We start from the raw sequence: 18,544 nt of genomic DNA, 5'->3' as shown, positions 1-18,544 counted from the left end.
TTTTTAATGTCAGAGCCATTTATGCAGTGTTTTCAACCTTGGGGTTGGGACCCCATGTGGGGTCGCCTGGAATTCAAATGGGATCGCCTTAAATGTCTAGTAATTGATTAAAAATAAATAAATAAATAAATAAACTAATTATTTTTCAGAATCTTAAACAACTATATTCTTGATATATTCACTTTCTTGAATAAATCAAGATAAAATAAAATGCAGAATATACAAATATCTGAGCTTGCTCATCTTGAATGAGGGTCACCAGAAATTTGTGATGTCAAAAGGGGTCATGAGCCAAAAAAGGTTGGGAACCACTGCATTAATGCAAACAAACCCATTTCTCTTTTATTCCCTCACCCAATGAGAATCGATAAGAGAATCGATAAGGAATCGAATCGATAAGCAATATCGATAATGGAATCGGAATCGCTAAATTCTTATCAATACCCATCCCTAATACACACACACACACACACACACACACAGTCTCACACACACACACACACGCAGACTGACTGGAGAGGTCGGACGGCGTCAGGATGTGGTAACTGAAGTTTCTCTTCACCAGGATCCCGGAGACTCTCTGACCCTGAGAGCACTTCTCATCCGCCAGCACGCCCATCACCTGCAGCACAGCACAGCAGAGCAGAGCAAAGCATGCTGGGAGTTAACAACACGGCCCACACCAATACAACAACACAACAACAACACACACACACACACACACACACAACACACACACACACACACACACAGACACACACCTTGGCCAGTTTCTCTCCTCTGAAGTTCAGCGTCACGGCTTCAGTGTTTCGCGGGTTGTGGACTTCGATGTGAACCTCGTCGTTGTCTTCGTACTCTCGGATCAGAGCCGCCTTCAGCCGGGCCATCTCGTTCTGCTCGCCGTGCACCAGGATCTGCACACGCACACGCACACACACACACACACACACACGGACACACACGGACACACACAAACTGCATTAAGGTGGGACACTACAGGTGAATAGGGAAAAAAAATAAACCAACAGATTTCACCATGAAACTTCCCAAGTTTATCACTTACATTAAGACAAATATTTTTTGTATTACAAGTTTTGTCAAGTTTTATGTTTAAATATGTAAATGAGGCAATATCTGATGAAATATGCGCTAATTTGCATACATTTCCAGAACAGAAATCTGAACAATGGATAAAGAACCTTTCAAAATTCTTGTTTTATTTTGTTGACATATCAGAGTCAGAAGTTTTTACAGAGGAGGATTTTGGATATCTCTTTTTATCACTCTGTAAATGAGAAAATACTGTCACCAGCCCTAAAAATTCAAATATCGCCATGTTTTTATGAATAAAATGTTGTATAAATCAGGCTGTGGATGATGTATCAACAATCCCCTCTGGAAAAACCTTCAGAATATAGACAGGAATCAAACTGGAAGGTTAGCTCAAGAGTCTGAGGAAAAACTCATTTTGAGAAAACGGCCTTTAAAGATTTGTACTGTAAAATTCCATAGATCATTAATGTGAATCGCACTTTTACGATTGGTCGCGGATACGGAGGAAACGACAGTTTTTGGATCCACATAATTGTTCAGGAGAGAGAGGGAGCTTTACAGTGATACCTGACATAACTTTTGGTGAATTTAGGAGAAATCTACTGATGAGAGAGACAAAATGAAGTAAAATAAAAAACCTTAATGTGGATTTTCTACCATTTCTTTCCACTTTTTCTGAGAGAAAAATAGCCCAAAATCTCAAAATTGATCAGTGCATGAAAAAACAGTGTTTTTGCCTGTTAGTGTGTCGCAATAAACCCAAAGGATCCAGGAACATCGCTTTGTGGATTTAATTAAATAGTGTGGATTTAAATAGTGTGTGTGTCTGTGTGTGTGTGTGTTGTTTTTACCACGTGCGGCGGTTTGAGCGCCCGGATGAACTCGCTGGTCTGCTGGTAGTCGGTGTGAGCGGAGAAGGAGATGTAGTCGACCGACATCTTGAGAGGAAGCTTCTGTCCCGACATGGTGGCGATCTCATCAGGCTCCGTCATGATGTGCTGCAACACACACACACACACACACACACACACACACATACACACACACACACAGTACATTAAATAACCTGTGTGAAAAGTTTCATCATTTAAAATAATATAAAAATATTATTAAAAATTCATTAAATCCCAGCAGCACTTGAACGCAACACGACACACTCTTCTGATCGGTCCTACGTCGTTAACACAGGCGTCTGTCACAGATTCAGATTCTTGTTACGCAGCCACATTAAACTCAACATTATCAATAAAACTGACCGGACTGATCCAATACTGGGAATATCTATTGATGCCGATCAATAATATAATTTAAATAAGAGTCTTATTTCTGGTTTTTATTCAGATACACACACTGTAAAAGATTTTGTTTCAGAAATTACACGGTTCTCAGTCAGAGTTATTTGTGTTGCTGTTCTTGCCATCGCAGTTATTATCTCCAAACGATAAGATACCGATTAAAGGAGAAGTTATGAATAAAGAAAGATGCATTTGGGGCAGACAAACTAATTTTACAGCTGTTATTGTCTATTTTTATTTATTGCTGTGATTGTTTATTTGATTTCACTCTCTCACTCTCTGTTGTTCTTAACTTGTCTCCAAAAGTGAGCACAGACCTGACATTTCTAAAAACCAGTGGAGGAAACGTTTCACTTCCTGTGATAATAAAAAAAAAACTGCAGAAGGGACCCGAGGTGTCGCAGGTTCGATTCCCACCTTGGCGAGCGTCCCCTCCACGCAGTAGCCGGCGATGATGACGCCGTTCCTCTTGTCCGTGCACCAGCTCTCAAACAGCTCCCGGGACAAACCGCTCTGCATCATGCCGGGCGACGCCATCACCACGCTGGGCCCGATGTCGTCGAAGTGGTCCATGCTCTGACACACACACACACACACACACACACACACACACACACACACACACACACACGTCAGAAAACAAACGACAACGACAATGGAAACAGGCAATAGCATACATAGGGTTGCAAAATATCGGGTATCGGGTAATATCGGAAACTTTCTATGGGAATAAACGGGAATAAATCCGAAATTTACAAAATTGAAGGTTGGCCCTTAAAGGGATAGTTCACCCTAGAATGATATTTCGCTCATTATCTACTCACCCTCATGTTGACTAAGGGCTGGAAGAATTTTCAGAGTCCACCGTCCCTCCTCTGAGTTACAGGGGGTCTCGGCGTAGCAGTGCATTTCAATGCAACGGTTGCAAAGGGACACCAGAGCTCTTCGTAAAAAAACACACACAAAAAAACATCCAAATACCTCCATGATGCTCGTATGTAATGTCCGTCTTGTGCTGAAGCCCCAAATTGCGTAATTGTCCCGAAAAAAATTAAATAAGTCCACATTCCAAGCATGTTTGTAGCATTAGCTCCTAGTGTTGTTGTCCGGCTCTTCCGCTGCCAGCGCGCATGCGCAAGGTTCTGGCTCGTACAAATACGGCTCAGCAAAGAAATGCAGCTCGTCCTCGACATCAAAATCTTCAGCCATGGCTAAAATATGTTTTAAGAGGCCAAAATTGCACGAAAAAGTGTTGTCCCGGTGCAAGGCAGGCTATTACGGACTGCTTCTAGTCCTTCACCGGGGTAAACAAGGAAGCGAGTCGGTCTCAGTGCGAACCTTGCGCATGCGCGCTGGCAGCGGAACCGGACAACAGACACTAGGAGCTAATGCTACAAACATGCTTGGAATGTGGACTTATTTAATTTTTTTCGGGACAATTACGCAATTTGGGGCTTCAGCACAAGACGGACATTACATACGAGCAGCATGGAGGTATTTGGATGTTTTTTTGTGTGTGTTTTTTTTACGAAGAGCTCTGGTGTCCCTTTGCAACCGTTGCATTGAAATGCACTGCTACGCCGAGACCCCCTGTAACTCAGAGAAGGGACGGTGGACTCTGAAAATTCTTCCAGCCCTTAGTCAACATGAGGGTGAGTAGATAATGAGCGAAATATCATTCTAGGGTGAACTATCCCTTTAATAAGCAATTAGTAATATTTTACTCAACATTCATGTTTTTGTTGTTCAGTAAAATAGCTGATTGTTCATACAAGAATTAAAACTTGATAAAGTTCTACTCACAAATAAATCTGTGGAAATGTCATGTTTTTTAATTGTATTGTTATTTTGCATGGATGTCTGCTTATGACGAAACAAAATATTTACATTTATGTTTGGATATGATACAGTTTGTTTAAATTACCCCAAATTTCCAGTTAATCCCATAAATTCCCATAATTTCCCATAATTCCCATGGATATTTTCCAATTTGGAATAAAAAACTGGAAATTTTCCGCCCCTTTGCAACCCTAAGCATACACAATGTATACACTGACAATACACTGACCAAAACAGACAAAACAGAAAACAAAGGACAGAACAAACCTGACGACACAATAAAACAGGACAGAAAAGTAAAAACAAAAACAAAACAAAACAAACCTTCAGGTTGCTGATGTGCTTGAAGACGAAGGGGTTGTTGATGTTGATGGCCTTGCGGATCTTGTCGTTCATGGCGTTGATGTAGGTCTGGTACACGGCCATGCACTTCCTGGCCAGAGACGAAGCGTAGAAGATCGGGATGTCGTGGAGCTCCGGGTGGTTCTGCCAGTACTCGTCTGGTCCACACACACACACACACACACACACACACACACAAATAAAGTTAACGAACCTACTGCTATGAGTATAGGGATTATGGCAATGGACCAATTTGCCAAAATGTTGAACTATCCCTTTAAGGTAAAAATCTTGCATAGTTCCTCTTTAAAGGTATAGTATGTAGGAATTCCCCCCATCTAGCGGTGCGGTTGCATATCTGAACGTATTCTTGATGTTGCATTCACGTGAAATCGGGCAGACGTCAGACAGACAACAGATGCTGCATGTAACAGGATAAACAAGCGTTTATGTAAACAAGTGGTCCGCCAGCACGAGGCAAAACAATACAGGCGTGACAATATGTTGTCATGGTGATGTCGTATTGTTTACCCGACCCACGTTTTACCGCCTTTCTCTCGTCGAGTAAAATGACATCCAGTTGGTTTGCCGACGGCCGTCTGCCTGACTGCACCTGAATGCAACACCAGTGCCTCCGTCCTTCCTCACACTACACAGTGGTGACAGTTTTAACAGGCCGAGCCGACAGCTCCGCTGAGTTTCCGTGGTTACCTACGGTCACGATGCAACATGGCCGCCTCGGTTCGGTGCGTCGCCCACTTATGTGTTTGTAACGACTTGTAACAACTCATTCTAAGGTACCAGAAAGCTTTCATTTGTATGCGGGTGTGATTCGACTTCAGTGAAATACGTATTTATGAAAGCAATATTTGATTTTTGCTACTAAAAAGCCAAATAAGTTACACACTGGGGCTTTAACGAGTGTGTATGGTGAATGAAAATGTTTCTGTGTGATCCATAGACAGAAACACGTCCCTTAGTTTAATCTTGTAAATAAAACTTGAAGCCTGAATTTATTTTTCCCTCAGCTGAAGGGAAAGCGCCACTCTTAGGTCGCCGTGTGTCGTCATGGCGTCGTTGTTGCCGTGGTCTCACCGAGGATGAGCAGCAGCTCCTGCGCTCGGCCCAGAGCGAACACGGGGATCAGACATCGACCTTCTCTGTTGACGATGTCGTGGACCGTGTTGCAGAACCGAGCCTCTCGCTCCTCCCGCTTCTCGTGGATGTGAGTCCCGTAGGTCGACTCCTGACACACACACACACACACACACACAACAGACACACACACACACACACAAACACACACAGGTTCAATGTTAAGTGTCTGTGCTCTGTGTTTAAATAAAGATTGAACAGGTTGAACGGCTCCACTCACGGTGATGAGGATGTCTGGTTTGACGCTGGGGATCTCCGCCGCCATCAAGTGTCTGTCCTCCTGACGGGAGAAGTCTCCTGTGTACAACAACTACACACACACACACACACACACACACACACACACACACACACACACAGGGATGCAAACGGGTCAGGACCAAAAAAGAGAGGTATTGTCTGGCGGGGGGGGGGGGGGGGGGGGGGTGTGGGGGGGGGGGGGGGCTGGTGGGGGGGGGGGGGGCGCGCCTCACCATTAACAATATCACAGAAAAGTCAATTTCCAGTAGTTCAACCCCAACCAAGTATTGAGTGCATATAGATGGACAGTTTTCAGAAGGCCAACATTTCTATATTAAAAATGCTTTAAAAAAATAAAAACCATTGCAATATTTCAATTTTGGAGATACTGATTTTTAGGTCTTCACTGAATGTTAGTCATAATTATTACTATTAAAATAAACTGAAGAAATAAAGACATGGGATGTTTCATTCAGTGTGTAATGGACATATAGGCCTATGTAATGTGTTAGTTTCACTTTAATTGAACACATTCTACATCGCGGAGGCGACGTCTTTCCACTTAGGGCTTCCTTCACCTCTGAAACGGGGCAGAGCTCCATGGAAACACCTGCCTGACACAGCAACGTAGGGAACCGTGCACGTCCGTGGAGCTGTGCGCCGCGGACGTGCACGGGGGGAAAAAACGGCGTCACCGCTTTGGGTAACGTGCGTGCATGTCGCGCGTCTACATTGGAGGTCGGCTGTTATCAGTATAATCAGAGACCATGAATGAGTTCGCCTCACGTGATTGTCACTGTCAGCCTGTTAGAAAAACATTTTACTGACCCGAGCTGAGACGCTGAGACCCCCCCCCCTCAAAACAAAAACTCTTCGGATCTGAACGATTCACACAAGTCACCTAATTGACCCTTCGCGTAAGCCCCGCCCCCTTGGTTACTGTTGCTACGCCGGGCAAGCTTTCACTCCCAGCCATGCTCCTGGCAGTATTTGGTATCGATTTCAAAGGAAATATCAGCAAATTTCTGGATAAACTGTTCTGAGATAATAGAGAGAAGAAATCACAAAGAGCATTCATAGTTTTCAGTGACGTGACTCGCGCAGGAGGATAAAACATCTGTTCAACGACACGACTGGACAATGTACAGAGCAGCAGTAAGGGCCGGTAATTTTACCGTCTATCAACCCACCAAGACTTAGGTCATCTCACTGGTCATGAAACGTTGTCAAACTCTAAGTTTTTGGGCGATTGTGAACCACATACAGTTTTCGCTGCTGTTTTGTTTTCTCCCACCGCTGTATCAGTCAGTGAAAGCAGTCCCTGCCTGGAGGATCCCTCGCCTAAAAGCCCAGGTAAAAGCCCTAAAAGTACAGCTGTCATTTCGGAGGTGGACATATGGTTTTCCCCATATTTACACTTGCTCAAGTCGAAAAAAAAAGTCAGCTCGTATCTGAACATCTCTATATTGCTGCTGCCGCCGCCGCCGCCGTAGTAGTAGCAGCAGCAGCAGCAACAACATCCTTCTCTACAAACAAATGTTTTTCGTCCTAGTCTCAAAATGTGTCCACAAAAGCAAACGTAATGACTCACTGCGGAAAGCTTGCCAGGCCTATAGTTACGGTTGCTAACGTAGGATTGGACAATAGCCGTTTGTGGGAGGAGTTGGCGAAGGGTCAATTGGTCATGAAAAAAGCGAGTTTCGCTTTTCGGCGCGCTGTTTGCATCCCTGTGTGATGTTCAGGGACAGTCAGGACAGTCTGAGGACTGACAGCTCTGAGGTTGAAGTTTATATTAATGCACCATGACACTGTGGCAGGTCTCTGTACTAGGGATGTGAATCTTTGGGTGGCTCACGATTCGATTCCGACTTTTAGGGTCACGATTCGATTCAAAATCGATTTTCGATTCAACCGATTCTTGATTTTCTTTTTGCGATTTTTAGTTTGCTTTATTAACACCAGACCATGTGAAAACGTTGAATGATGATGATGTCTACAGACTATTATATCAGAAGCCATATTTCCCCCCAAAAAATGCACATCACATGTTTCAGATTTATTCAGCAGCAATATATTCGAACCATTTTAAAGTTAACTGCTACATGAAGCTGATTTTATAGGCTACTCTCTTTTCAAAAGCCTGGACTGAAGGATGTGAATATTTGGGTGTCTCTTCGATTCAAAATCAGTTCTCATGCACATGCACATGGACATGTAGCCTATCTGTAACAAAGGCTGCTAAAAAAAAAAAAAAAAAAAGAGACGGCACTCTGCTCTCAGGCCAGCTCACCTGCAGCCTGTCTGCAGCGCCACAGAGGAGCTGTCAGAGCTGCTGCTGCTGCTGGTCCTCTCTCTTCAGCCTGCTGTTTGGCTGCACTTTGTATGAGTTTAAAAAAGTGAAGATCTAACGTCACCTGAGCACCGATCAGCTGATCCAGAGCGCAGTGGATGTGGCTGCTCACACCGTGTCCTAACTGGATGCGACGCGAACGAGCGTCCGACAATCGCGTCACATCTGACGCTCTCTGTCCACACTGAATCCGTGCGTCTGTGGGAATGGAAGCACATCAGCTGTGCGCTCGCCCGCTCGACAGACTGGAGACGTAACTACCCGGTTAAAAGATGGGTGAATTGTGCCTTTTAAACAGAAAACAAGTTTCTTGAAATATAGAGCCAACAGCAAGTTGTCTCTATAGTGTAGGAACACGAGTTGTAAAAAACATAATGCAGGGTTTTCTGTAACATTATAAGACGGCGCACCGCCCCCCGCCCAAGATGAATGAAGAGGCTATTAAAAAAAAAAAAAAGTCCGCTAGTCTCCTTGAAGCGGCTGTTATGTGTCTCTCTCTGGCGGTGTCAGCTGATGTGCACATCTGCAGCAACCCAAACAAATGCACATGTTACTGTTGACTGGCTCTATTCCAGCCACATGATTGGTTCGACGCGGTGGAAATCTCATTATCATTGGTTATTTGTATTGTCTGCCAAAACATGGATGAATGAAACATATCGACCACGTCTCATATTTCTATTGAGGAAAAGTTATTTCACAATTTATAGACACAACACCGACAAGCACTGAGAGCCGCATGTTGCAGTGACGTTATATAGGCTATAAAAAAAAAAATCCGCAAATAATAAGCCGACGAAAAGGTGCAACTTGCCACTTAACTTCTTGTCGATGTATTATTTGCGGGGGCTTTCGGGGGATCTGCTGACGGTGGAGGATCTGGGACTGATTCACTGTGGACCACCACCAGTCTGATCAGGTCCATCACAGCACAGCAGCTGCAGCACTGCCCCGCTGTCACATTACTCTGGCGTATCAGCGCAATCTGTTTACATTAAACCGACATCAGGAGAATAACGAGAATTATGATTAAAAATATATTTGTTTCGAATTTTGGCCCCTGGATCATGATTTTTCGCATTCTTGGTTAAAAAAAAAAAATCCTCTAAAAAAAAAGACAGTTGGGATGCATAATGTGTCTCATAACAGTATACTGTGCGTCACGCTAGGGGTCGGTGGTGTTTTATTCTAGGGGTCGGTGGCGGCTGTGAGACAGCAGCGGCTCCACGGTGAGGGGGGGGGGGGGGGGGCAGCTTCTGCTCACCTGACTCTGTGCAGCTTCTTCATTAAATCCAAACAGTCCGACACAGCGACGCACTGCTCCTTTGACTCTAAAGTCTCTGTAGCTCATCAGCCCGGAACTCGCCGACATGGATCAGAAGCGACGGCGGCGTTTGGCCTCAGTGTCTCGGACTTCCAGAGCAGCTACAGCGCAGCGTTGTGACCTCAACCATGGTTGATGAGAGCAGAAATGTTGTTGTAGGCCTGTGCATATTCTCATTTGTCCAGGTCATAGTATTTCAAAGGAGGTTAAATCGAAAGCAACTGGACTTATACTGAGTCTCCAGACCAGTTAGTTGGACCAGTCCCAGCCTGGTCAGATGCTACATGAACTGATGAAGCCTCTTGGATGAGAGGTGAAACGTCTTCCTAGACAAATAACTAAGTCCAGTTGAACCTGCTTTGAAAAAAAAAAAAAGTTGTTGGCGGGCTCGTGAATTTTTTTTTGACACGAGTCAAAAAGAGCGATAAACCGCGTATCTCGCGTTTGGTCGCGCGTCACAACTCGAGCGAAAAAAAAGCGTGTTTGGTGGGAAGCCCCTTGTGGGTCTTCCCACCAAACACGATGAAATAGACGAAGACGCGAAGGTCCCGTCGCACAAAAAGAATCGCGTGTATTGCGTCGCAAAAAAAAAAAGTCGCGTCTACCGCGTCTCGCGCCTAATCGCGTCTCGCGCCTAATCGCGTCTTTGCGTTACGGCCTTTTACACCGCGGACGTAACGAATAAACGGTGACGGTGTGAACGAACAACATAGAACAGGACCAGACGTGGCGTTGTTTCCTCTTTTCACCGACAGCTCCACTCTCCCTTACTTACACTAACTACTGTTATTGTTGAGGCCAGAGAATTGTGGGAATTGTAGTTTTTGACCAATCGCAGGTTGTGCTCTTTCTTTTTGTGATTTTCCTGGTTCACACATGTATTTTTTTTAGGGGCAAATGCGAGTGAAATGCTCGTCCATGGTGGGCATAAGAAAATTTAAGACCTGTCTAAAATTATTTAAGACTTGAACACAATAATTCAACAAATTTAAGACATTTTAAGGCCTAAAATTTAGATTTTCAAATTTTAGACTTTTTAAGACCCCGTGGATACCCTGTTATTTCATATAAAAGTTTAAGTGCATGCATATTTTATGATGCTGTGTATTTCAGGTGTAGGTTAATATACACACACCTCAGGAGGCCTGTTGACTGGTTAAAACAAGGTAATCAGTAGATGGGAATTAACTTCAGATTTAGTCACGGATCACCTTCAAACTCTCCTTGTCATGATATTTGAATTAATTATACATCAACACCAGCATATATAGGATTAACACAACATACAAATGAATAAAATGATCTAAAAGTATACATTTGTTTATTATTAATTGGATTATTCAACAAAATGTTAAAATTATAAAACCATCCTTCAACTTAAAGCCCGAGGCGACGTCTTTAAACAGTTTATTTTGCTCATCAAATGAAGAGAAATTGACTCTGGAGCCTGAAGTCTGTGATTATTGATTAGGATTTTCAATCAATCACTTTTTAATCAAAACACAGCTGCGTTTTAATCTTCACTGTTTCTGCTCCAACTAAGATAAATAAATCATAATAACATCTGTTCTTTGTCGCAGCAGAGAGAGTGAATCACTGCGATTCATATGTTTATAATTTACATAATGTGATATTATGTGATAATGAAGTTTAGGTGAAGAGGTGCATTCTGGGAAATATTTTTTGTGAGTTGATGAAATTACTTATCAATATGCGCTTCCATTTAGACATGATGACGATAAAGTGCAGGACAACACGGTGTTAAAAACAGTTTCTTTTTTTAAAAGGATTTGTATTTCCATGCTTTTATTTTGAAGGGATGCTGCATGTTTTAGAAGCCTTACTTCTGATTTCCTGTTTGTCAGACTCAGTTTATTGATCTGGTCACATCGATTATTGATTGAAATGTTTAATTTTTCTAATTTATTTACTTTACGTGTACATACTTTCTTTTCTTTGTCTTGTTTATTTGATGTTTGTTTATTTTATTTCATGCTCTTATATCTTATGTTTTGTATTTATTTATATTTACAAGTTTACTATTTGCCTTATTGGTTTGTACATCGATTTATTTGCAAAATAAAGTAAAAAAGCAATAAACAAAACACCAACAGAGGGTTGAACAGCTGAGTCATGTGAGTGGCGGTGAGCGTCCGTTACCTTGACGCCGGCGATCTCGATCATGAACATGGCGGCGCCCAGCACGTGTCCGGCGTGGTAACACCAGAACTTGATGCCGGCCACTTCCTTCACCTCGTGGAAGTTGATGGTCTCGATCTTCTCCATGCTGTCCTCCAGGTCCGTCTCCGTGTAGAGCATGTCGTCTGCCGAGATGTTACTGTCACACACACACACACACACACACACACACACACACACGCACACGCACACACACACACACGCACACGCACACACACACACACACACACACACGCACACGCGCACACACACACAGCATCAACACACACACACACACGCACACACACACACACAGCATCAACACACTGCTGTGTCACAGCTCCACCTGAGCGACAGGCAGCATCACTCCCTCTCTCTTTGTCAGCTGTAAAGTGACTGAGTGTGAGAGTCTGTGAGGGTCCAGATACTATAAACATGAATGGAACAGCACCGTTACCTTGACAACAACATGTTGACTGATAATTTACAGTCTACTTTCAGAAGCACAAGGTGTGTGAGGGACAGACTCACAACAACAGATGCTCTTGGATCAGATCTGATCAAATCATCTAACAATAACCAAAAAACTACACATGTTGTTATGTGTGTTGTGACAGGAAACAGCAGCGAGTGTCCTCCTCCTGAAAACGCTCCCGATAAGACGGCGTGTCTGGACAGCGGCGAGTGTCTGGACGGGGAGTGCGTTCCTTTCTGTCAGGCCGTCCTGAAGCTGCAGCCCTGCGCCTGCAACGGTAACGACCACACCGGCGTGAGACCAAGGTGATGATGATGATGGTGATGATGATGATGCATCCGTCTCAGTCTTGTATCTGTTCCCTCTCGTCTCTATAGAAACCAACGCGTCGTGCAGAGTCTGCTGCCGGAGCACCAGCGGCATCTGCGCCCCCCACCAGGACAAGACGGGCAACTTCCTGTTCCTGCGTAAAGGGAAACCCTGCACCGTGGGCTTCTGTGACGGAGCGGTGAGTGGAAACACACACACACACACACACACACGGCAGCTTTAAAACACATTGAAGACAAACTTCTAGCTCAACTACTATGAGTGTGAAAACTATTTATTTGGAACTGAGTTTAGCTGTAATCACAAAGAAATGGCTTAAACCATCTGTTGATGAATGGTATGACATCACACTCATTCCAAATTTGAAGACATCTGAAAGCATTGGAAAGGTATATTTCCCTGAAAAGCCCCTCTTTTGTTTAAGTTTTTGGTTAATTATTTATTTCCTTGTGTTATTATAATAGAAAACACCCCATGTTCACGTGTTATTATATAAAATGTTTTGTAAAAGGGGGAAACCCCCCCCCCCCCAAAAAAAAAACACATTAAAGACAAGCGGGATGTGAGTGTGTGTAGGTGGGTTTACATGGAGACTTTTTCCTCTTTCTGATTGAATCCTTTCTGAATGAGTCTTTCAGGTCAACTGTTTACATGATTTGATTTTATTGTTTTATACTTTTGATCGATTTAAGAAAAGGTTTATTCTGCCTCTGTGAAACCGAATGAAACTTGATTTGGTTTGGGCTTGTTTGTTGTGATTGAGCTGTTTATATGGAGCATTTTCATTCAGTTTGGACTCTAAACCGAATCTAATCTGAATATTTGGCTCCATGTAAACACAGCTTGTGTGTGTATGTGTGTAAACACAGCTTGTGTGTGTGTGTGTGTGTGTGTGTGTGTGTGTGTGTGTGTGTGTGTGTGTGTGTATGTGTGTGTGTGTGTGTGTGTCTCCTGCAGGGGAAGTGCATGAAGCAGGTGCAGGACGTGGTGGAGCGTCTGTGGGACTTCATCGACAAACTGGACATCAACACGTTTGGGAAGTTTCTGGCCGACAACATCGTGGGGTCGGTGGTGGCGTTCTCTCTGCTCTTCTGGGTTCCTATCAGCATCCTGGTCCACTGTGTGGTGAGTCGCTCCGTTCTGTCTCTGTCAGGAACTAAACTAAACTACACTCAGTCACACTGTCTGACTGACGCGTTACAGAGATGTATTACGACTAATACTAAGGGATTAAGGTGCTACAGCCAGAATCTGAAGATGATAAAGTCTTTCCTGTCTTTAGTCTGTATAGATCAGGTGGACAGTCATTTAAATATATATTTTACGGAGCTAATTAATTTAGTAGAGTAGAGCTGAGTTCTGTTTAGTTTACTCTTGTCTTTTCTTCTTTGCACTAAAATCAACACTGCCAATTTGTTGTATATACATTCGTACATAGCATTTTATCTGCTATTGCTATTTTGCTATTTTATTATGTATAGTTTGTTCTTTATATTCGTATCCTATATGTTGTTATCGTCACTGTAATGCTGCTGCTGCACTGTAATTTCCCAGGTTGGGATCAATAAAGTATATCTATCTGCCTGTCTGTCTGCCTGCCTGCCTGCCTGCCTGCCTGTCTGTCTGTCTAAACAACCTCCTTCAGGATTAATAAAGTTTCTTCTTTATCTTCTTCTCTCAGGACAAGAAGCTGGATAAACAATACGAGCAAACCACAAAGTCTCTGTTCTTCCCCAGTGTGAGTATCTGATTGTGTGTATTTTAGGGATGTCACAATTACTTGTTTTTCACAATTAATGTAATGAAATTGCAGCAAAAGGAGGAAATATGTCTGATACGAATCATTACCTGGGAGAATGGAGGCTCTCTGCCTTCCACCTAGCGTCTCTTGGCTGAAAACCAACCTTGTAAGATCAGAGCCTCCGACCCGGTGTCCCAGCTCTCGTCTCTGCGACACCGCCACACAAACGTAACCCGTAATCTCTTGTTTATGACAGATAAGACTACACAGATATACACATGGTAACATGGTAGATGATAAATAACGTTATCCACCGCTCCATGGATTGATTTCTCACCGGCTTCGTTGTTGAAAACAAACGCACATGGAGGAGAGGAGGGTTAGAGACACAGAGAGTTCATCTTTAACCATCAAACTAGGGATGTCACGATTACTTATTGTCACAATTAATCGTGGTATTAAACGCCACAATTAATCTATCGTAAAGATTTCTAAATACTGTCACTCTCCAAAAAAGATTGTCGGAACCGTATCGGCAGATGTGGCGCCAAAGTAAAGGTAAATGCACAGAAACTGGTCCATTTACCTCACGTAACATTAAATTGGTAGGAATTTAAATGTCAGTGTGCCATTTGTAATAATAAAATGTAAAAAATTATTAAAATAAACTCAAACATTTGGTATAGATGACAATTAATGACTTCAATATTTCAAATACTTCCTCTGGGGGAGTAATAATTGGTCCTATATTAATAGATACTTAAAATATTTTGTGTATATTATCAATAATGTAGTTATATTTTGACTATATTTGATTTTACACATTCATATATAGTGTTGTGAAATTAATTAATGCATAATAATCGTGGTAATCGTACTACCGTGATTATTTATCCAAGAAAATTTATAATCGTGACATCCCTACATCAAACTCAACTGACTCTGACTCTGTTCATTTTCCCAGAATGCCGAGCTCCTGAGCAGCCTGGAGTCCGCGTCCGTCCGGATCTTCAAGCCTCCGACCTTCCCGACCACCAACCTGCGCTTCCAGCCGTCCGGTCCGCAGCAGACCAGCACGCCGCCGGTCTCCGGCTTCGGCTTCGGCCCCGGTCCAGACTCCTGCTGTCATCATCCTCCTCTTCCTCCTCACCATCCTCCTCCTCCTCCTGCGGTGGCGGCCCCTCCCCCTCCCCCTCCTCCCCCACCTCCCCCTCTGGACTCCCCCCGCATGGCCACCATCCAGGAGGACCCGAGCTTCGACTCCCACCTGGACGAGGAGGCGCTGCAGGAGGCGTTCGGCCGCCCGGCGCAGCGCTCGGAGCAGCGGCGGCGCTCCTTCGAGGACCTGACGGAGACGAGCGCGGTGAGTCGCAGCGAGAAGGCGCTGATGTTCCGGCTGCAGAGGCAACACCAGATCGACACCAAGGAGACGCAGTGCTGAGGGACGGGACGGGACGGGACGGACGGTGCCCGGTTTGTCCCGCTCACGTCCTCCTGTGCTGGTTTCACAAACTTTTACGACTTTTTTTATTTTTTATTTTCTTAAAGCGGCTCCGTCCTGAAGCCGCCGCACTGACGCTTTGTTGCTGCAGCAGATCTCAGTCTGATCACATCGAGACACATTCAATCAGAAAAACGTTTTTAATGAATTTAATTACAATCAGAGTTCAACCGATTATCGACCGATATTTCCCTTTTTTTTTTTTTGATAATCGATATCGGCCGTTTTTTTTTCACCGGTAACCAATAAAATAAATGTATTTTTAAACGCATAAACGCACTCCTTTGGCTCTAACGAAGCCGTCTCTCTTGGCTGTTTAACAATGTCCCAAAGGTTTTCACAGTGAACAAAACAGAAACAAACTGTTGACTGTATTCAGTCTGATCCCTGGTGTGTTATTTTTAAATTCTGACACCAAAGTTTTCATTTTTACTGCAAATGAATATCGGTTAAATATCGGTTTCCTTGATTACTAATGATCGGTATCAGTATCGACCCTGATAAAACCATATCAGTTGATCCCTAATTATAATAAGAGAAAGAAAAAGAAACAAAACGTCTCCTTCCAGTCGTCCTCCTGTGTGGTCAGACCGTGGTTTCAAATCGCTGCTCCGTCCGTCCTCTCCGCGTCTCTTTAACGTCCTTTAGTGACTCGAACTAACATATTGTCCTGTTGAAGCTGTGGCAGCGAGGGGCCGCTGCTGGGTATCGAACCTTCTCCAGGTATCAAACCGTCGTTGGTGCTGATTGAACGGTGCTCAGATCAGATGTTGCTTCCACAATCAAACTGTGTTTAACTGTGGTGATCGATCATCTGGTCAATACTTTTATTCGTCCAATAAAATGTCGCTAAAGCTCCGATTGGTCCCCGCCAGCCACCGTACAAACTCAGACCAACTCGTCTTCTGATGACACACTACACGATACGACCAGCAACTGTACGCTCCTACGTCCGTTTTTAGTTCTTGAACGTCCCACCAAAGATTTTTTTTGCTCCTGAATGTTACACGTTTATTTCTGTTACATAAAGTCGTCGTTCACTTTTATAGCTGAAGCCCGGCTCTCGTTTTAGTTCCCTAAAGGCCAAATGTAACGCTTGTTGTAGCTCAGTCATCAGTCAAACTGTTGCTGAGTTGAACTTAAAGTTTTAAAAAGGTTCAACTTCAATGTGACAATCATTTATGTGCACGAGTTTCTGTCTAATGAGAGAAAAACATTTATTTCTAACTGACGCTATTGAGACAAAGTGTTTGTCACCAGCATTTTATAGAAACAGCATCAACACAACATGTTGTAATAATGGATAATGTTGTTAAAAGCTTTAGAAATATTATATATTTTTTATCACAACAGCACAAAAAATGCCAAAGATTTGACATTGTCAACTTCTAATTTGTGGTTATTTGATGTTTTTTTTTTGTCTTTACATCAGAATCAATTTTTACTGTGTGATAGACTAATTGATTAATTAATAGTCAAAATGATTATTAGTTGCAGCTTCAAAAGGTCAAAGTGCACTGAGAGTCAATGACACGTGCAGCTGCCAAATAAAAAAACAGTAAAAGTCAAAAACACAGAGGTCAAAGTTTTATTTTTAAGGATCAAAATGTTTTTATATTCTATAAATGATATTAATAAAGTACAAATAGGGTTAAAATAGGTTTGGAGAGTTTAAAGGGTTAAAAAGTGTTTCTGTTTTAAGACTCAGTGGGAATCGAACCCTTGAACGTGACAGTGTTAAGTGCCTTCAACTCGACCCACTGAGCTACATGACACCGTATTTTATATCACATAAATGTTCATCATCTCCTTAAAACCACTAAAACCTGTCAATCAATTTTATTTACTGTGTATCACATCTGCAACAATAAGCTGATTAATTGATTGAATGTTGATCAGCAATGAAACAAATAATTTCAGTCGTTTTTCAGTCAATAATTGTGATTGATAAATGGATGGCTCAACTGTTTTTTTTTTTTTTTATAATAAATTGAATATTTGATTGAAGGGACTTTTGATACATTTTAAGTTACATTGGGCATTTTTTTTTTTTTTTTACTATTTTGTAAATTTTTATAGACAAAATGTTAAATCACTTAATAAAAATAAAGGAAAAACTTAAAACTTCAGTATAAAATTGTCCTAACCTAAACAGTTTTAAAACACCTCTGTTATTTTATTTTATCCTGGTTTGAGGTCAGTTATCTGAACATTTCACCTGTTTGTTTCTTACTGTACGAGGGCAGATTATTATTATTATTACTGTGTGTATATATATATCTTTGTATAAAATATCGTTGTGTTGTTGCTTTTGTTGCTTTTATTTTTGTGACTGTGTCTGTTTTTTTTTTGGGGGGGGGGGGGGGGGATAAAGACACAGATGTTAAACTTCAGAGTGTTTTCAGCTGTTTGGTTTGTGTCACTCGAGCTGTTTGGTACCAGAGTTTATTCTCATCACATGTTTTTACTGTGTCAGATTTATTTTGTGGTAAGTTTTGTGTTTTTTTTTTTGTTTTTTTGTCGATTGATTGAAGCCATATTATCGTTTTAAATGTTTATTTTTGACATGTCAGAGCTCAAAGTGCCTTCTCTTCTCTTCTGTGGTATTCAAATGCACTTGTCAGTATTTTTAATATTGTGTCTATCTGATACTGTGTGTGTGTGTGTGTGTGTGTTGAGTCCTGTACACTGTGATGTGTGTGTCTGTGTGTTATGTACATG

At 42.5% G+C, this 18,544-nt stretch overlaps 2 protein-coding genes across 2 annotated transcripts; one reads left to right on the top strand and one right to left on the bottom strand.

Moving 5' to 3' along the window:
- Window positions 1–513: 513 nt before the first annotated feature.
- LOC146960397 (cleavage and polyadenylation specificity factor subunit 3-like) lies at window positions 514–12,247 on the bottom strand (the record flags this gene model as incomplete). The annotated part of the gene is made up of 9 exons (XM_085772414.1): window positions 12,234–12,247; window positions 11,759–11,936; window positions 5,905–5,994; window positions 5,625–5,775; window positions 4,512–4,687; window positions 2,766–2,924; window positions 1,905–2,051; window positions 750–914; window positions 514–622 (listed from the first exon to the last, which is right to left on the bottom strand). Coding segments are annotated over exons 1-9 (1,189 nt in total), but the record flags the coding sequence as incomplete, so codon positions are not given.
- Window positions 12,248–12,377: 130 nt separating this feature from the next.
- Window positions 12,378–15,779, top strand: LOC146960396 (disintegrin and metalloproteinase domain-containing protein 17-like). The gene is made up of 6 exons (XM_085772412.1): window positions 12,378–12,528; window positions 12,629–12,759; window positions 13,539–13,706; window positions 14,263–14,319; window positions 15,287–15,366; window positions 15,481–15,779. Exons 1-6 carry the CDS (start codon window positions 12,378–12,380, stop codon window positions 15,761–15,763), a joined length of 870 nt encoding a protein of 289 aa, XP_085628538.1. The 3' UTR covers window positions 15,764–15,779.
- Window positions 15,780–18,544: the final 2,765 nt, after the last annotated feature.

Source organism: Trachurus japonicus, unplaced genomic scaffold (assembly GCF_045865225.1).
Source record: "Trachurus japonicus isolate A0001 unplaced genomic scaffold, Traja_1.0 AP030420.1".
Classification (NCBI taxonomy): Eukaryota; Metazoa; Chordata; class Actinopteri; order Carangiformes; family Carangidae; genus Trachurus; species Trachurus japonicus.
Note: the sequence above shows the minus strand (reverse complement) of the source record. Positions and strands in the feature narration are given on the sequence as shown.